This window comes from Haemorhous mexicanus, chromosome 13 (assembly GCF_027477595.1).
Source record: "Haemorhous mexicanus isolate bHaeMex1 chromosome 13, bHaeMex1.pri, whole genome shotgun sequence".
NCBI lineage: Eukaryota > Metazoa > Chordata > Aves > Passeriformes > Fringillidae > Haemorhous > Haemorhous mexicanus.
Window position 1 is genome coordinate 6,015,589 of NC_082353.1, and position 22,428 is coordinate 6,038,016.

The 22,428-nt window shown below is 41.4% G+C and overlaps 1 protein-coding gene across 6 annotated transcripts in view; it reads right to left on the reverse strand.

The window, feature by feature from the left end:
* TLN2 (talin 2) overlaps positions 1-22,428 on the reverse strand; it is a 142,519-nt gene that overhangs the window by 59,043 nt on the left and 61,048 nt on the right. For 5 of the 6 annotated variants that reach the window (XM_059858121.1, XM_059858122.1, XM_059858120.1 and 2 more), the window contains 15 exons: positions 22,175-22,317; positions 20,446-20,573; positions 15,355-15,418; positions 13,092-13,196; positions 12,201-12,356; positions 11,201-11,302; positions 8,519-8,595; positions 6,738-6,918; positions 5,019-5,132; positions 4,237-4,345; positions 3,367-3,575; positions 3,138-3,236; positions 1,916-2,083; positions 1,489-1,783; positions 406-572 (listed from right to left, as the gene is read on the reverse strand). In XM_059858121.1, the coding sequence (XP_059714104.1) occupies positions 406-572; positions 1,489-1,783; positions 1,916-2,083; positions 3,138-3,236; positions 3,367-3,575; positions 4,237-4,345; positions 5,019-5,132; positions 6,738-6,918; positions 8,519-8,595; positions 11,201-11,302; positions 12,201-12,356; positions 13,092-13,196; positions 15,355-15,418; positions 20,446-20,573; positions 22,175-22,317 (2,117 nt within the window). Of the gene's footprint in view, positions 1-405; positions 573-1,488; positions 1,784-1,915; positions 2,084-3,137; positions 3,237-3,366; positions 3,576-4,236; positions 4,346-5,018; positions 5,133-6,737; positions 6,919-8,518; positions 8,596-11,200; positions 11,303-12,200; positions 12,357-13,091; positions 13,197-15,354; positions 15,419-20,352; positions 20,574-22,174; positions 22,318-22,428 lie in introns of those variants that run through there. The other variant, XM_059858125.1, reaches the window with a different exon arrangement.

A 22,428-nucleotide genomic window follows, 5' to 3' on the forward strand; every position in this document is an offset into this window, starting at 1 on the left:
CAGGCAAGATTCCCCAGGTGAAGGAAACTTTCTTACACAGAGAGGAACTGCTTTGTCATGACTCCAGTAAGAGATTGCTATGGTTCTCTTGTTCATTTGCACTGCTACAAGACCCTGCACCATAGCAGGGCCCAGGGCTGGTGGTAACTGCCCTACATGGATTGAGCCATGACCATTATGCACACAGGAAAGCAAAAGCAGTGCAAGATGATCTTTTAAACCAGAAAAATCCAGGCAGCTAATGAATTGGTTTTTGGAATGTAGGAAGTCATTAAATGCTGAACTTTTACAAGACAAGAGAAACCATCTTTACTACCAGCCAGATGCAGTTTGGAAATCCCACACACCCTCTCTTCCTTGTGGACAGCATTACAATTTTAAGCTGACAGTTCATTTCCCTGGTACCTTTGCAGCTTCAACCATGCGGGCTGTGGAGTCTGCCAGGAGCTTTGCAGCAGCCAGAAGCTTCTTGGAGTTCTCCATGTCAATCTCAGCCTCTGCATCAGACCTCATGGCATTGACGAGATCCGAGGTGGCCTGAGCCAGCACTCTGGCCTGCCGCACCATCTCACCTGCGGAGCACAGGGAACTGAGAAATGCACAGCCCCATCTTCACCCTCTCCTCTCTGCATTGCAAGCTTGCTTTCAGAACTCAGCATCGTTTCACAAGGTAAACATGACGTTACATTTGCTAAAGTATTTTTTCACTTGAAAATGATACACATGTATATACACATATAACTTGAAAGTTTTATAAACAAATCTTGGATCCCAATATAAATGACAGAAATGACTACAGTGGAGATGAAGAAAAAAGTGTAGTATTTGCAATCTAGATCATAAAACAAAAACACACAATCAGTAGTTTTAGGTAATTTTGAATGTACAGTTCAAGCAAACTCCTGTCCCAGCAAAGACTAACAACTTTGCTTTCAAACCACAGCCAAGACTTCACTCCTTCAATAAAAATCACCCATCTTCTTCCTGTGTTTCTGGGGAATTATCTTTTGTCTAATATAAACGGAGAACTTTGTCAGAAAATACTTAGCACCATTAAGATGGTTTTAGCCAAAACCATCTTGTTTCTTTTTTAAGAAGCTGCACTTTTTAGAAACATCTCAGAAAAACAAGCAGATGTAAGTTTAAAAACCTACAACAAAATCTATGCATAGTAACACCAATCACTGTGAAGTATTTGCCCAGGTGCCTGTCTTATTTGGAGATGAGAAACTGCTATACAATACTATGAAGTGAAGCAGTGGCAGAAAACACAAGATAATGCGTGTTCCTTTAGCATGATATTGATTGTTTTCACTGAATATTTACTCCATCTAGCACACAGCTATGTGCACACTGCTGATTCCTACTATGGGCTGGATCACTCCCCATGACAACAGCACTAGCTTAGAAGCAGAAAACAGAGAAGAAGGATTTTTATTTTCTTGACACGTGAACCGTGGCAAGCTACTGCTCCTCGGAGGAACTCACCAGCGTCCCCCATGGAGCTGAAGATGCTCTCGGTGACACACATGATGGTGTCGGTGGCCTGGTCGTAGCGGCCGATGGGCTCCCCCCTGCTGGCGAACTGCCGCACATGCTGCAGGAGGTCGTGCAGGGCCTGGCTGACGATGCTGGCGGCAGCGCTGACCTGCTTCAGCAGCTCGCTGTCATCCGTGGCAGCCTGGCAGGCCCGCACACAGTTCTCCACAGAGCGGTCCACCAGCTTCCCTGCCTCGATCAGCTGCTCCTGGCACACCGGGGAGCTGATGGTGGGACTCACCACCTGCATGGGGAGAGCACCCAGAGCACTCATAAAAGGTTTATTATTAAACAGTCCATTCTCAAGGCACTGGGGACACACAGCAGCACTCACTGGACACCAGGCTCTGCCCCTGGACAAACACCCCTGCCTCACCTTGGCACAAGCCACAAGCTGGGAAGTGGAGAGTGCACACTGGGTGGCAGCAGCAATGACCCTGTTCTGCAGGACTGTGTCCTCAGCCACCTGCGCTACATTCTTGGCCTTCAGCACCAACATGGCAGCAGCATTGGCAACAGCTTTGGCCAAACTCATCAGAACATCCTGGTAGAGTAAAAGGAAAAGTCAGTCTGACATGAAAACACACTCAGGTGTTCAATTCCCGCAGTCACTAGTGAAAATAATTTCTTCCCATTTCCCTACTTTAAATCCTACCCATATACTTCAGTTTTTTAGTAGGATGGAGTCTTCCTATTACCTCTACTGTTAAAATGAGCTGGTTTTCCAGTAAAGAAAATACTTCCAATACACTTATTTATAATTTCAACTTCACAGTAGGAAGAAAACCGTGCATTTTAAAAATCAGACCTGCTACTTTTTCTTTTGCTTTTAGATAGGATAAACCATCCCTTTCCTTACCCACTTCCTCCAACACGCCATAACACTGATAAGAATGCTTAAATTCTTTCTCTTAGCCAAGAGTTGTAATACATATATTCAGCTAGGAATACTAATGAGAACTCTGATGAACTTCAGAGATTCACTGCTGGATGAAGGGTGAAAATGGTCTGTAAGTTGTATTAGCAGACACCTTGCACACAGTACACTCCAGAGGTCTCTAGGCTGCTGAAAAGTGCTTTCCCTTGCTTCTGGTGCAAACACATCCTTGGCATTCAGTCAAAAAATCCACACACATTTTTTACAGAGGATTTAAGAGCACTGGTAACAGCAAACACTGCTAAATCATAAAGCATTATGATTTTATAATTGAAGCTACTTTTCATCTTAAAGAAATTTTGTTTGCAATACAGCTTTTTGTCCTACTTAGTTTGCCAAAAGATTTTATTAACTTCTATATGTTTACATGTATACACACAGACACAGCAAACACTTCCATAAACCCCATTAGATTAAATTAGAAGAAATACAGTGCAAAAAGCTCTCCATGAAGCATCTGTATGATGCACAGAATGAAGTAGGGGTTCCTATGAAATCAGCATTCTGTGATTGTGTAATTAAAATCAACTTCAAAATGGATTAAATTAGCATAGAGAAACGTCAGCATTTTCTAACCACACTGAGCAGCCTGGTTTTGTGCAGGGACCTCCTCAGCACAAAACTGCACAGTTCTGACAGTGACAAGCAACCCCCTCATTACCTGGAACCTTTCATCTGTTTCATTCTCCCCAATTTGCCTCAGTAGCTCCCCACTGGCCTGTCCAATGCTTCCAGCTGCAGTCAGAACTGTCTGGCGAGGCTGGGAAGAGGCAACAGTGAAATGCATTAATGCACAGAAACTGCATTTTATATTTCCTCAAGGAACTTGTGCATTAGTGTGCAACGATATGGCCAAAAAGAGGGAACCTGAGAAGTTTTTCTTTGCTCACCTCTCCTGATGTAGGTTGCACAGCTTTCAGCAGGTCTGAGACAGCACTGGCCAAGGTTCGGGCAGCTTTCAGGAGGTCTTCTCCACTTCCAACTTCATCATCCATGAGAGCAGCAAGCAGTTTCACACCTTTGGACATCTCAGTGAGGTTGGAGGAGATGGTTGTAATTGCACATCCCACAGCAGTGTAATCAGTGTCAACTGGGTCCCCTGCAGAGCAAATGTTTTTCAATGATCAGAATGCTTCAGGGGCTAAAAGGGAAACAGCAGCAGCTACAACAAGCTACACTCTGGTGAGAGATAAGAGACATTTCAAGACAGCCAAGCAATGCCTACTAAGTAATGTGTCACTTAAAATATTAGATTGCTATAAACTTTCTGATCTCTACTTTTCTTCTTCAATAATCTATCCTCTAATAGAATGTTTCTCCATTCAATGCAATTTGCTGAGAAGTCCACAGTTTCAGCCTCCTTCAACACCAGAAGGACCTAAGGCAATACAGTCTTGTCTCCTTTAAGTAACTCGTAATTTGCTGAAGAAAAACACACTGTCAATAAAGACAGAATCTCTCCTTAACAACTGCCAGATCAATGATGCTTTCTTGCAGTAACCTTGCAAACACTCTCTACTCTGTTGGATAACTCAGCTACATTTTATCTTCACTGACTGTTACACCTTTAGAGAAACTGAAGATATAGAAAAAATTGTGCTGGGAGGGACACCAAGATTGTTCCATACATCAATACACTTAGCTATTGGTGTATTTTAAAGAAAATTTTCTGCAGCTGCCCCATACTCAGTTCATGTTTCTTGACTTAGATTGACAAATAGTGAGGAGACTGCAAGGAAATCCTTCCCATTGAAATTTACCTGCTGTAAGGTTAACAACAGATGCAGTTCCTGCAGTGATTGCATCAACCTGAGAGTGTATTTCATGTTTCGATTCATCAACCTTGTTCTGAACCCATACTCTTGATGCCTGAAGGGCAATAATGAAAAGAAGAATTAAGGACTGCACTGAGGTTCTGTAAGGCAAGATAGCAGATACATACCCCATTCCTTTGTGAATTTCTAAAAGTGAAACAAGACAAGCAGCAGGCCCTTCAAGTGAAATATGAATGCAAGCATTTTCTTCTGCTGATTCATTCATTACAGATTTGCTCTCACATTTCAACAGCTGCCCTTTTAAGGTAAATACCATAAGAAAGGCTAAACACTCTTGACTGACAGTCCCCATAAGCAAAGACCCTCTGGCTCTGTCCTCCTGCCCTAACGTGGATCATGAACAACAGAATCATATTTTGCTGTCATTTTCCATGTCTCTGCTAGGCACTAAGTCCCACCACTAATACTGCCCATAGTTTGTGTTTAACTGTACATACGCCCACAAAACAAGAGCATTCCAGGCAGGATTATGCAAGGAAGTCTGCCACATCTGGTCTCAGGAGACTGAGTCTCTAATCAGTCTCCTGGTGGAACAGTGAGGTGGACCACTGTGGTGGACTGTTCATGAATTCCTTAAAGAGAGCACAACATTTTTACTCCATCTTAAAAGCTTTAGCAGTACCACTTTAGATCTGGGTACAATGACTGAACTGCTCTGTAAACAACCCAAAGGCCCAAGGCTCGTTCCTGTGTGGATCAGAACTCACCATGTCCTGTCCCAGGGGTGGCAGGTTGTCCACCTCACTGAGGTCAGCCTGTGCCTGCTGGACCGCGTGCATGCTGGTGTTGATGGTCCCCATCAGGGCCTGCTGGGCTGAGGTCTGCAAGGCAGAGAAGGCAATGGCTGGGCTGTGCTCCACAGGGCACTTCAGGCACAAGCCACACGTGCATGAAGAGACCCTGAGTGACAGCAGTCCAGCAAGCACACCAGGCCATTGCAGAGAGCTGCCTTTTCCTGGCACAGTGGAGAAAGCAAAGCCCTCCAACTCTTCTCCCAGTCCTGATCCTGCTCATGCCATTTTACACTCGGCGCTAATTTCACACACATAAAAAGTGCTCAGCTTTCTCAGCTCAAACAGTGGCCAACAGACACTCACAAACCCACTGAGCTGTCTTACTGACCTGCATTGGAGCAACAGGAAAAACCAATATGCTTCTAGGAGATCATTACTGATTTCCTGGGACAGCCTCCCAATGCAATCAAGGATGATTCTAAAACTAAATTGTCATCAATATGCACAAGCTAACAGAAAACTGAAGGGGCTTAGGCAGAGCAGGATGCTGTCTATACTGGGGGTCTGTAGCAGAAGTTCTAGCTGCAGGGGTGCCCTCTGGGAGAATTAGCCACAGGCTGCCCCATACTGGGCACACACAGCTGATCCTAGACAGCTCCAACAAACCCAGCACAGGACACAGCTGAGTGCAGCAGCCAAACTGATGGCACCTCTGGGACAACATTGATAAGAAAGGGCAGTGAGGAGAACAAGGAGTTCCAGAAACAGCCTTGCAAATGCCAGTGCCTGGCAGGGATGTGGAGGGCATGCTCAAGACAGCAGAGCTGAGTTTCCTTAGCCTGTGGGAGAGAGCCAAGTGCAGCAGGTATTTAAACCTTTTTTTTTTCCCCTTTGAATATTAGCTTTAACTACTTAGAAGTAAAGAAAAGGCTGGAAGAGCCTGCTTTAAAGAAAATGAGGAAATAAATCAAAAAGTGACACCCTAAACATTTAAGAGACACTCATAATTATGTTTGGTAGAACAGTCAGGACATTACAGCCAGGACCCCCGGTCTTAAAAACTTATATAACATTCTGTTTCTGACTACTTGCTGCACAGACAGGTTTCACACACAAAACATCTGTTTTTATGGTTTCACTGCACAGAAAGATTTGACATTCCTTTTCAAGAGTGTGGCCAGCTCTACAGTTCTGTGTTTCCCCATATTCAGTTACTCTCCCATCAAAAGCATAACCTGACCTACTTGTACCAAACCCTTCCCCTACCCACAGCACACATCTGATGGGTTTGGCTGCTGGAATAAGCCAGCTCTGCTCACAACACTGTGTACAGCTAAGCTGACAGGTGTCAGATCTACTGGAAACCACGGAACTAGCAGACACAAGCAATCAAAACCTTGTAAATCACATATGAAGATGAAAAAAAAAAATACTACAACTTTTCAGCTCTGCTTCATTATCCCCCTCTCTGCCTCAGCATTTTACTGAATTACAGCCGGAGTTGAGTGCCTTTGTTCAAGAGTCAAGGTGATGGTGCCATTGCTGGTTGCTCTAACCAACAATTTTGTGACAAATATCTGCTCTTCAATCCTTCTATGAATTTAGGAGCCTGCTGAACTGCCTGGGGACAATACTTCCTTCTACTGAAATGCTCTGTAGCAAACCATTCTTTGACAGTAAGAACTTTCTCACAAGAGGGGGCATGTGTCCTCTGTGCATCTGGCCAGTTGTGACTTGCTGCTGAGGAGAGGGCATGATGCCCACGTTGAAGGTCTCGGGGCCGCTGGAGCCGGAGCGCATCACGGCCGGCAGCGCCACGGAGCCGTGCTCCACCTTCCCGGTCCGGTTGAACTGCTGCTGCAGGATGGTGGGTCTGGAAAACAGCCAGCACACAATCAGTCAGCTCCTGCAAACTGAGCTCTGTCAGCTCTGCTTCCTCTAGGGATCAGCTGCATTTCACAACGTTTGGAGAAGCTGGAGAACTTGATGGTTTTTCTTTCTAACCATTTTCTAATGCATTGGAAAAAAAGATAATCTGGGGCTTCTGGAAGACCAATTATTAATAGCACTAATGAGCAGGCACCCAGGAAAGATGGCAATGTGCAGTTTTGTTAAACATGGTACAATAGCTTTAGCCCTTGTAGACACAGGGCAGACAGAACCAGAACAAGGCATAACAATTGCTTTGTTTCAGTTGTATCACAGGCTGATCAATACAAAATAGAAGCATGAATCTTGTGGAGATCTTTTGCAAGTACTCCCTAGAACTGGGATAAAAACTTAATCCTTCCCCCTTTATACAAACAAGCACACACAGTACTTGCAAATTATCTGGCAGCCCCCCAGATACTGGACTGGAGAATAATAAATAAAGTTACTGCCATCCACAGTCCTGAACTGCCTCACCAGATATACTGCTCATATTTAAATATGATTCAACCTTTAATAGCTAGAAGTGTTGACAGAAATTCAGGCTGTAACAACAACACACTGCTGAGGAAAAAAAAAAGTGATTTCAGCTATGAAAAAATCTTGTATTCATCTACTACAAGTTTTGGGCTTCTCTACACAGCACTTAACTAACAGTATATTCTGGAAGTGATTTGGAAAGGGCCGTGTCAAAATAAAGCACATCTGAACATGTGTGATCCATCAAAAGATGAAATTTCCCATAAGGCCACATGAAATACCTAACAAATCTATCTCATATAAACTGTAGGCTTAACCATAAATCAAATGGACTTTTCACATACACACTACTGACACTGCCACCCTCAAGAGCTCCAAGAAAAGACTTGAGTGGCTCATTACAGCTTATAATGTCACAAATCTGTTTTTATGGTTTCACTGCACAGAAAGATTTGACATTCTTTTTCAAGAGTGTGGCCAGCTCTACAGTTCTGTGTTTCCCCATATTCAGTTACTCTCCCATCAAAAGCATAACCTGACCTACTTGTACCAAACCCTTTCCCTACCCACAGCACACATCTGATGGGTTTGGCTGCTGGAATAAGCCAGCTCTGCTCACAACACTGTGTACAGCTAAGCTGACAGGTGTCAGATCTACTGGAAACCACGGAACTAGCAGACACAAGCAATCAAAACCTTGTAAATCACATATGAAGATGAAAAAAAAAAATACTACAACTTTTCAGCTCTGCTTCATTATCCCCCTCTCTGCCTCAGCATTTTACTGAATTACAGCCTGAGTTGAGTGCCTTTGTTCAAGAGTCAAGTTGATGGTGCCACTGCTGGTTGCTCTAACCAACAATTTTGTGACAAATATCTGCTCTTCAATCCTTCCATGAATTTAGGAGCCTGCTGAACTGCCTGGGGACAATACTTCCTTCTGTTGAAATACTCCGTAGAAAACTTTCCTTTCACAGTAAGAACAGTACTTCACTTGAAGAAGCTGCCACAGGTAAATGTGGCACTCTTAAAACCAGACCATTTCCTCCTTTGCATGCACTCACTTCTTAGGTGAAACAGATTCTTCCAACATGGTTGATTCCTCATCACCTTCAAGCCCAAATCTATCTTTACTTTGTTTCTGAAGGGGGAAAAAAAAAAAGAAGTTAAACAATGTGTGTTGTTTCTTGCTTTTTCTCCACCATTTACCACAAACCTAAACAAATGACCTGCAGAGCCTTGTCTGGTGTGAACACCACACTGTTGGGCAGTGAGTGACAATACAAGCTCCCCCAGAGAAGAAATACTCCAGCATTTAACAGCCCAGGCTCTAAACCCAGGCAGATGAAGTAGGTAAAGGAAAAAAAACCTGCTGATGCCTTTTTGAACAATGGCATAAGGAAAGTGCTGAAGTGTTCCTGTGTGGTGCTATCCCTTGATGCCTGTGATCCAAGGACACCCTACAGCCTCAGGCCCCAGAAAGTATAAACTAAAGTGAATTGGGGGGGAGAAAACTGGGGGAATGTGACTTCATCACCTGAAGCTGTAATTGGAGGATGAACCCCTGATATGTAAATGGACCAAACTTAAATCTGTCTGAAAAACTCATGGCCTTTGTCCACTTTGGGTGCAGCCCCTTGGGGAGGCTTTGTCTGCCCTTAATACACCTGAAGACCCTTCATTAAATATATCCACTTTCATTTTCTTAACTTTGTCTGGCCTCTGTTTCTAGGTAAGCCCAAAAAAGGCATCATTGCCAGTAGAAAATACATACCCATGTCTCCAAGTCATTTTGTCATATAGGTACTGGAAAGTTCAGGACAGTCTGACTTCAGGCTGCAGACTAAGGCAGGGGTTTTTAGTGCTAAGAGAGATTTGTAACTATACTTAAGGGTAGTAAGTCTAAACTACTAGAAACAACAGGAAACTACAAATCATAGAAATAGTGCCTTATAAAGAGTGCATTTCTACTTGTTGCTGAGTACAGAGAAACTGCTCTCCCTCTTGCCACATGATTTGTAGTCTAAGTCCATATGGATGAACAGAAATAGAGAAGTATCCACTATGACCTTCCATCCAAGAGGAACTCCTCATGCACATGCATATGAACACACAACTTAGGAGAAAGAAGTTCTTACTATTAGAGTTTGATTTTATGCAGGAACTGAAACTCCCTATTTCTAGTCATGATTGTGCTTTACTTCTGTTATAATGTGAAATTAAAAAAAAAAATCTGCTGTTTTTACTTTAGATATATGCTACTCAAGTTCTGGGTTCTTTGTCAGCTGATTAATGCCCTATCACTAAAATTACAGGACATGAGGGGTTGGGTGGAGGGGGGGAGAATACTGTACTAATAACACTCGAGCAGAAAAAGATGTACCTATCAATGCACACAGGAGAAAAGGAGTTGGACCAGCCCAAACCACAGCAAGAATTAACAATATGCAACTGAAAGCAACAAACCCCACTTTAATGCATCCATCCCAGAGATTACATGGGCTCAACAACTACAAACTGCAGCTTCTCATATGAATCAGGGGTGTTTATGATTTAACCTGTTTCTAATTCATTAATTTTGAACTGGCTGTGTCAGCAGATGGTAGAGAAAAAAAAAATCAAAGAGCGGGGAGTGGAAATTTGCACATTTGTATTCTATCAAGACAGAAGGCTGTTTTCATTTGGCACTAGACAACAATGCTACTTTTGAATCAAGTTTTAAAACATATACAGAAACCTGCAATTTATTTGATGTTTATTAAACCTGAGCCTGACAGCCTCAGAGAAAAAGGCATGTGATGAATTCTGTGTGATGAATTCTGGCAATCCTCCTCAACCCCTCATTACAGAACCCTTAATGTCACATCCTACACTGCTCACACTAACAAAGGCAATAAATTCTTCTGGGCTACTTAACTTTGTGATTTCTTACTACTAAAACCTATTACAGTAAAGAATGATGTAGTTTGAATGTCAATGAAGTGAAATTTTGACAAGAATGACTCAGTGCTGTTTGGAACACCTCACTTTTCCATATAACATGCTTAGAATGGGACCATTCAGCTCCATGTTTGTTGGCAAACTTGCCATTTTTTGCTGTTGCACTTGCTGGCTTGGGAATATTTTGAATACTGGAAATTTGTATCAGCCCTTCCTCTCTGCTGCCAAGCAGATTCTATAAACACAAGTTTCAAGGCAGTCTGACCTCTTCACAAACACTGATTTTAGCCCCCTCTGCACAACTGAGCTCTAATTCTTTGCCTGACTAATCACAGTGTTTTTAAAGCAATGTACTGTTGGGGCATTTTGGTTTGGTTTTCTGGCTAAAAAACCTTCTCAGCTTTGGTACATTATATACAAGAGCACCTGGAGATCTATTGTGTGGTCCTGGCTGTAGTTTTAAATAGTGCTTCTATGGTAATTTCTTCCCACCTGATTCATCACTATAGCTTAAAAATCCAGGGCTGAAGCTTTGGACTCTTCCCTGGATATACAGCCACGGCCACCAGGTCACCTTCCAGACAGAAAAACAAAGCCCAGGAGTGCTGTACTGAGCCTGACACATGCTAGAGATGTAATAAATAGCCTTGATTTTTCCTGAAGCAGTGCCTTACTTGCAGGTGAAAATATATAACATCAAAACACAAGATACAACACTGACTCCACAAGAGAAATACTGCAGTTTGCACATATCTGGATTTTTGTATTGGTTTTTTTCGCTTCATGCCAAGAAATGAATACTGTACCTTCTTTAGGATGATATCAATGTAACCTGCAATTAATTGAGAGATCTGTTCTCCTTCAGTGGTCTGTACTGAGTAATAGCTTTCCTGATATTCACCAAAATCCTGAAGAAAAAGGGGAAAAATCCCAAAACTCATTTGAAAGTGTGAAGTAACTAAATGAAGAAACAGTATCAAATATGAGGGAGAAAATTCAAATGCTGAAATTGTATAGACATTTTATTACATCCAACAGAAAGTTAAACTTCCCCAAGATTCTAAACCAGTCTTATATGCGAGACTGAAGGAAGAGAGAAGAAAGCTTTTTATTTCAGTTTACTCACAGATGTTTCCTAAATTGAAATACCCAAGAGATACTTCATCTAACTTTATCAGATTCAGTCACTTGAGGATGAAGAAAAGTTTTTTTAGAATTTTATCCTAGAGCATAATCATCCATGCAACTGGAAATTAGATGCAAATGAATCAAGTGAATGCAATTTTCTAGCTCCTGCCTCTTGCTCCATCACTTCTAAGAACCTTTTCATATACAAAATGTATGTTGCAATGGTCTCCTATTGACCAAATAATTAGCAAAATATCACATTCATAAAGCTTCTCTAAATTTGTAATTATCAAAAACATGAATGAGCCAGCTGACTTTGTTTATGTTCATATCTTGCAAGTCACAGAGTACATTATGACATTATGAATGACAAGCATAACTATTTACACAAGGGTGAATATTAATACTTTCTTAAGTGGTTCATCAGTTAGGCACAAACCAGATTTAAACAGTGGTTTGCTGAAAGATTTAAACAGTACTTCTGAGGAACTGGCCTGTCCAGAAACACCAAACTACAGACTGAACCTGGACTACAGCATGTGCCAGTTTATTACTTGAGGACTCAGTGACTCTGTCAGGCTAGAAAATGAGAGATGGAACAAGTTACAATACAGAGACTGTTCTAAGCCTCCCTGCCACACAAATCCCTTGTCCTCTGAATACACACAGAAGGATTACCAGAGTGAAGCTTTTAGGTGAGGCAGCCCAGCGTTTGACAGTTGTCAGTGGCCATTCCTGCAACACCTCCTTGGTCTTCTCATCCACACGCATCACGGAGTCCTTGGTGACCCCCAGCAAACGAGGAACCAGCTTGTTTTTGCCTTTCATTTTTTCCTATAACAACGTGTGGAAGATTGTTTTCTATACAAACGCAGCTTTCCACGGGACAAAGGAAAAGCAAGATGGAATATACTGCAAAGGGAAGCAACTGGCATGCAGACAGTGACAACTGAAAACTCCAGGCTTAGTTTGTCTGTTTACAGACAATGATTTTGAAGCAATGCATTAAGAGGCTCTGGTCTTTAGTGCATCTTTACTACTCAGTTCAAAAGACAGCCCTATCAGTGAAATTTTGCCTGATGGGCAGGAAGAATGATGAGCAGGACTCCATGTTATCAGAAAGCTAATTAATTACTTTATTATACTATATTATTCTATACTATATTACTAAACTGAACCTGAACAAGAACTCAACTGAACAAAATCTTGTGACTGTCTCCTCACCAACCATGGCGACACAGTTCGCAGAGATTGGTCAAGAAAACAAAACACACACACAACACTCACACCAGAATCCAATTACCAAATCCCTTCAGGCAAACAATCCTCCATAATGCATTCCACTTGTGCACAAACACAAGAGCAGCAAATGAGATAAGAATTGTTTTGATCATTCTTTTCTCTGCTTCTCTCAGGTTCAGAGAATGTGAATCCCATACAGCCTCTCTTCTCACTCCTCCAGGAAACTGAAATATCTTAGTGGTAGAGGTAGCAAACCTTAGCTTAGAGAGGCACCTGAGATAATCCATAACCAAGGACACAGGATTGTCCCAGCAAGAGCTTTGTTACCTTCACAAGAAAAAAGGACACCCCGTAGGTGCGCAGGGAACGCGCCAGCTTCACATACTTGACTTTGGCCTCTATTTCTGTCATCTCACCACAGTTTTTGTGCTCCTGTAAGAGAGTTCAGTATCAACTGGCAGAACTAAAGCTTTCGAGAAACGAACAGAAAAAAAGGCACAGTTTTGTATCTATTTCAGGATGCTTTGTTCATAATCATTACAATTAGAATATTTGGAAAAATACTGGGTAGAAATGTTAGCAAAACTATCACATAATGCCTCACACCAGAGAAAATAACTAACCTGGGCAAACAGAACACTCCTCTTTGACCATCAACCATTCCATCTGTGCCTCAGACCATGCACATTAAACCCCTTGTGACACAGTTTAAAATCCTAGGTATTCCTGCTATTTGACCCCTTTAGGTTTCATACAATTAATGCCTCTTCACTTAGTTTTTAAATGTAATTTAAGTGTACCTACACCCTTTTTTTTCCTCCCAGAAACAGATTATTTATTCCTGCTTTGTACCCAAAACTTCTGACTCATGACAGCCTCACACCTTGTACTTGAGATCATTTCTCATGTCTTGTAGGTACTTCCAATGGGCCTTTTTGCCAGGTGCAGCATTATCCAAACTTTTTTTCCATCACAAGAAAATCTCTACAGCTGAGGAACAAACAATGATTTTTCTGAATAGTGCATCCTGAAATACTGAACTAAGTGTGTCTTGTAACTCAGTCTTTATTTACTATTTAAACAATTTGATCATCAGCAGATTGATCATTATGTGTAAGTAATGACAGATACCCATGTAATGTATTTAAATTTATTAAATTTAAATTTATTAAAGATAAATAACATCTGTTCTCCTATCCAGACTACCGTGCTGAAAACCACATCCTAATGTCTTCCTGCTTAAATCCTGTTTGTGGGATTCCCTGTCCCACCCCATCTTCCCCTCACGTGCTTCTCAAGTGCCGGTTGCCACCGCTTTGGTGCTGACTGATGGCAGCAGGGGGAGCACCAGGAACACGGGAAACGCCTTCTTACTCCACTCGCGCCCACCTCAGCAGCGTGGGAGCTTCCAAGGGAGAGCACTGGGAGGGGAACTGCAACTCCAAAAACCTCTTGCATCCCAAGAACACAGGCTGCTCCCATCTGTCAACTTCAACAGAGAACACAGCCAGGATCCCAAAAAAAGAGAGGAGCACAAATGTAGCACCTGCCAAGCTCCAGAACTCCATGGCTTGGGAAAGCTGAGTTTTTTTCAAAAAGACAGCTCACATACTCTACCTTGTTGATTCTTTGCCCAGATGAGTGCCCTCACTTATGAGCCTCTGGTCCATGCACTATAGCACATGATGATAGGAACTACTCATAGGTCATACCTGACATGGGCAAAAATCCCAAGCTATAAAGCATGGCTGCAATACTCAGAAGTGAATGAATCTGGTTTTTGCTTCAATTGCAATGTCACTGCACCACCTAAGGGTGCACAGGAAAGTGTGAGACACACATCTACAGGAAGTACTGAAGACTCAAGCTAGAACAGACTCACTAAGTTAAAGGATTCTTCAGCTGGGAGTGTAGCAGACAAAAGAAAGAATGTGACCTGTTCCTGCTCTTGAACTTGCCTCCCTAGCTGGGATCACAGATCTCTGGTGTGTCCTTCCAGAAGCCATGAGACTTTATCTCACCTGTTGACCTCAGAATTTTCCAGCTTCCATGGCATTGCCAAACTTGTATTTCAGTGGGCAGAGTCACCTGGTGCATCCACAAAACTCAGACTCTGAGACCACTTCTAACAATGCCAGTACATTTTGCCATTTATATTTAACTGCTCCAGTCTTTCACAATGGGGTGATTGCCACACACAGCACTGAACTCAAGCATTAACAAGCAGAACTGAGGCTCATGTTTGTATGAGGCATAAAATTAAAACTGGCTTTCCTAAACATTTGTCTCTTTTAATATAAATATGCATTTTTATATTTTAATGCAACTGACAAAAAGATCTTAAAAATACTTAATTTTCACTCTCGCCAGTTAATGAAGCACATTGGATAACCATCAGTAAAGAAAAAATTATCAAGACAATAAATCTGCTGAAGAAATAAACTAAAAGCTGTCAAATACTTGATACTTCATTTTCTGATAGCTATATAGTTCAAAGTTCTTCGTATACATACAAAGTATACACCTGGGAATCCCATATTTTTCTTACAAAGGTAGTGAAACTACAGTAGTTTTTTAGCCTCACAATTACCTGAAATATTCTCTTTTCAGCCCCTCTTTGTTTGGTATATTCTTTAGGCAGGAATTCTTTCAGGCTAGGGAAAAAAAAAAAAAAAAGACATTCCCAAGTTAATGGTTCCTCCTTGAGGAGAGATGCTTTCCATCCATCTTTACTGGCACTAGGTCCCCCAGGCTTCCTGATGTGGGTGCCAAACACTTGCACAACAAAACAAAACTAAACAGAGCAACAGCAAGTGGTTGTCTCACCACTTGAGTTGCTGCCCCATGTAGGACCTTTTCATGTTTTGAAAATTCATCAAAAATAAACAACAGCTGGGACACTTTCCAATTTTGAATTATAGGATGTCTCTCAGCAGCTCAGAGGGTTTCATATCTAAATGTAACTGTAAGTACACTTAGTGAGATCTGGGAGAAGGGGACATGGAGGCTTGAGCCAGCTCTGGGTTCAGACACTGCTGTTACTTTACAGCAGCACTTGGATTTACTGATGTGTGGGACCAAGTTCCTTCTCTGTGCCATCCAAGAAGTGTTAGAACACAAATACTGTACTGAAAAAGTAGACACTCATTTAAGTGGACACTTAATACCACTGTGTTGTCTCAAAGTAAAAAAGAAGCAGTTTTAATTTCTGCAGCACTCAGGTTCTAAGGCTCTCAGAACAGGGATTAAATTAAACAAATTCAGTCAGAAGGAATCCTTCAACACCTCATCTGCCCCTCCTTGCTCTATTACAGCCCTTGATCTCAGCCAGATTTCACCCTAACCTGAGGGCATATCAGCATCATGCTTAACAAATAACTGTTCTGGATTGTACCTTCCCACCTGGAATATTCTACTCTGATAAAACCATGTCATATATTCAGCAGGTCATTTTCCACCTGAAACTTGCACAGTTTAAATAATTAGTCTCTAAGGATTCCCCCTACTTTGGACTATTAAGAAACATAGAAAAAGTATGACTGGAGAAAGTCCTCCTTATTCTGATTTATTCAGTAAACAAGCAACACTTAACACTGAAGGCTAGACGACCTACTGGGATACAAAGTTAGACATTTTGAGAAGGATGGATTGTTTTAAACAAGAGTGGCAAAAATATTGCTCAACTGTTCTGTGGGAGTTGCTTTGGTTTTATATCCTGAGGGTGGTTTTGTTGGATTTTTTCTTTATATTACTGTGCATTTTTTTGTTTGTGTTTTTAAACACAAAAGACTGCCATTGCAGACAATCAAAAAATAGATCAAAATACTAAATTAGGATTTTGTGCTTCAAAAATATTACTCAGTACTGAGATCACACATTTGGTCTTTTCCATATCATAAAACAAAGCAAGAACAACTTTCCTTGCTAATCTTTCTTCTGATGTTCTCAGAGCTACATCTCACTTATCCATGATAAAGAAATCTCTTCTTGGGGACTTATTTACAAAGACACATCATAGGGTAGGGAAGGCTAAAGAGCCAAATTCAAACTGTAGATAAGGACTGAATACAGCTTATTATCTTAAAAAGCTGGTGTATCTACTGTGAAACAACTGGTGGTTTTATACAGAATTTCACAGGTTCAAACCAGTTTAGTTAAATTCAATTCCAAGGCAAACTAAGAAAACAACAAAACCAAACCTGAATTAAACAAAGTTTCATTCTGGAAATCGATTTATATAAACAAATAGATTATAGCTATCAAGACACTTGAAATAATCATCTTTTATTAGCTAATTTTTCTCAGCTACCTGTATACAGATAAACTATCAAAACCATTACCTTCTTAAGCTTGCCTAATTAATTTTTAATTAATATAACACTTTAAAAACATTTCTAAGCAAGCATTACTTGGAGCAGCAAGGGCTAAGAAAACAACTTTGTGCTTTGTCCACTAAGCAGCAACTGTAATACCCCTGCACATGTGGGTGCCAATTGGCTTGGAAGTTTTTTCCTTCTAGCACCTTCCACTATTAAATCAAGAGACAAGGGTGAAATGCCAGTTGTCAACTGAAATCATATTAATTCTACCTATAATCCAGATATCTTCTTTATAGACAGCTTCACTTTATTTTGCAGCTTTTTAATGGAGCTAGCAAAAACAATGGAAATATAATTTAGCCTTCTTTAATCCCTTAAATTACACATATTAGAATGTGTACATTGAACTCAGTCAAAAAAACCCCAGCTAATAGCAAGCAGTGTTGATTTCACTTGGCTTACACTGAATTTCATCTTGCAGTTCCTTCAAAAGTTACTTGAGTGCCAACACTTGGATTGTTTCTCATTAGCATAAATACGTTCTTAAAAAACACAGCTTAATTCAGCAAACCAGGTTAGAGTCAAGAACTGAGCTCAGCATCCAGCTCACTCATCCCTTGCAGCCTGTTTGCCAGTGTGCTTGCACGGACGTGCAGGTCTGCAGTTTGAGGAGCTCCTTTCCCATCTGCAGAGGAACACTTTGAGCTCTTGATTAGATATTCTCAGCAAATTCAGCCTCGGGGTAGCCTCTGCAGGTGCCATGCAAAACTAGAGCTGTACCACAAAGAAGGACTACTTTTAAACTGACAGTTTAATGCTTTCACAATTTACTTTGGCATGAGCTTCATGTTGAATTCCAACAACCAATACCAATGTCTTAGCAAGATGCAGGCAAAAATCTTGATTTGTGCCAAGAATATTTTAGCAATGACAGAAAAGGATACAAAAGGTGTCTCTACACAAACATATTGTAGACAGGCAACTAAACTAAGCTGTTTCCAAACAATAGCATTAAATTCTAGTGCTGTTCTGTGCTGGTTTTTTTATGAGCTGACAGATTCTCCTTAAAGGAACCTGTAGCATCTTAAGGTTTCAGTAGTGAGTGACTGGATACCTCTCAAATGTATTTCACATATTGAGCTACAGCATACAGTTTAAATAAAACAAAACTACTTTCTTACTTGAAAATTATCACTGTTTATGCATCAAACAGTAGAAAATAGTTGAATGAAAATTTTTAAAAAGCCTGTTCTTTTTCAAGGGAATAAAAAAAATGACCTTTTTTTCTGAAAGGCTAAGACATGAATCTTCAGAAAAAAACAATGAGCATTTACCTACACCTCTCTCTACTGTTCATAGTGAGCCAGGAACATTTGGCTCACTTAGACTCGCAAAACAAAAGCATAAAGTTTCACAACAAGGCTGCCATGATGGCTATGCAAAATAAAGATATCACCACTAAATAAACATGTACACTTCAAATTAAGAGACAATGACCAGGGACTTACAGTTCTGGAGCAGGTTCATCTACAGAGGAAAAAACTCAATTACCTCCAAATAAGAAATGCTTAATTTTATGAAACTGATTAAACACCAGGACAGAGCAATTACACTTGGTTACCTGCCAAGTTTGGTTCAAATACAATCAAAGCCCTAAATGAAAATAAAACAAGAGCAGAGAAAAATGCCCTACTGTATATAAGAAGGTTCTGAATTTTGGAATTCTGGTTCAAAATGATTTCCACTGGAGTAACATTACTTTTCTAACAGATTGTTCAGTTATTAATACCTTCCATCTCTATTAGGATTAGAAAAGCATAATGCACATTATATGAGTGATGACTGTTTCATGATGGGCTCCAAACTGTCCAGCACTGCATACAAAGTACAAGTAGTACATGCATACAAAGCAGCTTCAGTGCACCATAAAACACACTCACTATATGGGAGCTTAAAGAAAAGAGAAAGAAACTTTCCACTGAAAAAAAACAAGCAGTGCATTAGAAAATCCTAAAAACTTTAAGCAACTGAACGCTGTTCAGCAGTTTGCAAAAGCCACTGGTTAAGTTTGTGGGAAATCACTGCTTTAAAAATGAAAAGCAACTATTTCTGGGAACACCTAACTCTTGAAATCATGACCATGACACAACATGAGCTTATCATGACATAATGCCCAAAGGTTTGCTGCAGGAATACTCTTCAGTGAGTGGAGTGAGATGGGAAGAATAAGCAGACAATGGGCAAATCCCAGAGAAAGACTGTTGTCTAAGTGGTCACAGTTCTAGGAAATAAAAAGCAGGAGTACACTGAAGCTGTTACACTGGGCCCCTGTAATTCTTAGACATCAGTAATTCCAATAGGAAACATTCATGGGCCAGTCAGGAGCAGACAGACAGTAAAAAGAAAAGCTGAATATTAATTGGAACTGAAAGATGTTTATTTGCATAACTGAACTGCTGCTTCAGGAACAGGCTTCAGAAGTGAAGTGTTTGAGACAAGCAGAGCTGCAGCACTGCCCATTGTACAGCCAGACACCACCTCAGAGGGGTTCCCTGAGATACCATAAACCCCAAAGTGGCTCACAAAGGAAGCCTGAAGCAGCACTGAGCACTCTGCCAGTGGAACAGGACAGAAACCAAACACGCAGCCATTGTTGTGTGCCTCCAATTAAGGATTAATGAGCCCCCTATGCAGGCAAGGCTTGATGGACTGGGCAGTAAATAGCTCTGTTTTACCTTCCTACATTGCCTTCCTCAGACTTCAGCCCTTGGTTAATTCTACTGCAGGTAAGCCAATCAGAAAACTGAAATCAGTAGAAAAACGGGACATCTAAATTTCAGTCAAACTCAACTTGGCCTCCTGATAGCAGTAAGTTAAGTGTCACAACAAAGATGAAAGGATGAGCCACTTGGGAGCAGGACTTCTGTCCATGCCTGAAACAAAGAGCACAGGTCTAGAATTCCATTCATACAATGCCATGAGAGGCTGAATCTGACCAAGTGATTCATGCCACTAAAAAGTTTTGAAAATTTAATTTCTACACACAGGAGTATTCACTTTATTCAAATGACAAAACTTCTTTCCACTCTTGTACTTTCCTGGTACTAAGTGGGTACTTAACTGACACTCTGGGAGGAGCCAGTGTCCTTATTAGTGCTGCCTAATAAGCCACTGCCAAAGGTCCCCTCAGCAGCTGAGGTTGCTGATTTGTGCAATAAAGCTCCTTTCACTGGGAGATTTGCTATTGAAAATACACTGAATCTGATTACCTCTGCTTGGAGTAATAAAATGTGCTTAATCTGTGACAACTCAACATTAGTTACACTTGAGGTCACCCAAATTTAGAAGTTAGAAGTGTTTACTCTAAAAATCCAGGTTTATGTTTGTGTTCTACATGAGGTCCAAACTGGATCTGTGCTTGAAAGCCTCCGAATTCACAAGCCTTCTCAAAGGAGACAGGATGGGAGCCATTCAGAATGTCATCACGAGCCTAGAGGAGACAAACAAAGATGTGTCAGAGACACCCAAACAGCTAACCCATCTCCAATTCCCTAAAAGCTTGAATACAGCCAGCAACACACCCTTTTCCTTCTGAATGCCTTTATTATTCCATTCTGGATGTGTATGTGACTAATAAAACAAAGGGCTAGATTAGTTCATGGTGAGTATCTATGGAGACTTACTGAAGCTATGGTTGCATCAGCTTTGATCAAAAAGAGAATTTGACAGCCATTTCCTGATGCATGAGTAAATAAAACAACCTGCACATGGACTTGTGTATGTACACACATATGTACAGATGCACGTGTGTGCAAATACACACATTGAAAAGCTTTCATCCCACTGCCTCATGTAGGAGGGAAAAAGATCTCCGTAATTAGAGGGTAAAAACAAAATTACTGTTACAGATATGACAACAGGGACAGGCCCACAGCATTTTTCTTCTTTCTGTGTAAATTTGGTGGTCATTGAAGATGACAGATTTTATAGCTCTGGCAGTAGAAGGCTCACCTACCCATAGACAAAGCATTAGCAACACATACTGTCATAGCAGCCTGGATGAAATATTTCAGTGGCAGGAGAACAGCTCAGTCCTCTAAAATACTTCAAAGAGCTACAGCTGTTCTACAAGCAATAGAACAGCCTTACCTTTTGCCTCAGATTTTTAAAACGTAATTTATAGCAAATCAAGTATAACAGCACATTTCATCAAACTTTTTTTTTTTTCTTTGAAAAAAAAAACCCAAAACTTAAAGAATTTAAAGCCTACTTTTTTTTTTTTTTTTTCAGACTGAATTGCAGGCAACTGCAATGGCATCTTCAGTTAAATACTATCTCCTGCATAAAGCTCCTGGCTTTGCTAAGGTATGCACAGTCCCTCTGACAGCTTAGGAAACCTGTCTAGATGGACTCCTACTGTGTTACATGACATGGTCCCTTCTGCTGGAAAGCCTGCCTGCCTTGTGTGCTGTCTGGGTTGAAGATTAGAAAGGAGTCTCACTGATCAGGCAGAAGAGAAAAAGACATGAGAAGCAGGGAGGAGAGGGAGGAGAGGGAGGAGAGGGAGGAGAGGGAGGAGAGGGAGGAGAGGGAGGAGAGGGAGGAGAGGGAGGAGAGGGAGGAGAGGGAGGAGAGGGAGGAGAGGGAGGAGAGGGAGGAGAGGGAGGAGAGGGAGGAGAGGGAGGAGAGGGAGGAGAGGGAGGAGAGGGAGGAGAGGGAGGAGAGGGAGGAGAGGGAGGAGAGGGAGGAGAGGGAGGAGAGGGAGGAGAGGGAGGAGAGGGAGGAGAGGGAGGAGAGGGGAATTAAAAAGAGCAACCTGGGACTAAAGACATGTGCCAATTTTAAGGAAGCAGGATGTGAAAGCCAGTGGATTTTTGGCTCAGTGTCCATGACTGGGTTCAAAGCATTGGATTAAAAAAAAAAATCAGCAAAGCCTCTCTACTATCATTCAGGTGTTTTTGGAGAGCTAGACAGAAGAGCAAAACTAAATCACATCCAGAACTGCAATTCTAGAGGATGGAGTATCTGAGCAGTGTATTTTTTTCTAATTAACCTCATGGGTTTCCTCAGACAAGGCAGAAAGTACTGTACCTGAACATAGAGCAAATTAAGCTGAACAGGATCTCTTGAATCCACATTCTGGTCTGAATAGAAGAACTTTCGTCTCAAGAGCAGCGTTTCATTCTCATCCACTCCTTGCTCCCGGAAGGTGCGGCTGTGATCCAGCCAGTTCACTGCAACAGAGGCACAGCCATGCCCACTGTAAAATCCTCACAGCCCGTGTCAAACCCATGGGATAATGGGCATTTCCACTGTGGGAGAACTGTGATCCAGCCAGTTCACTG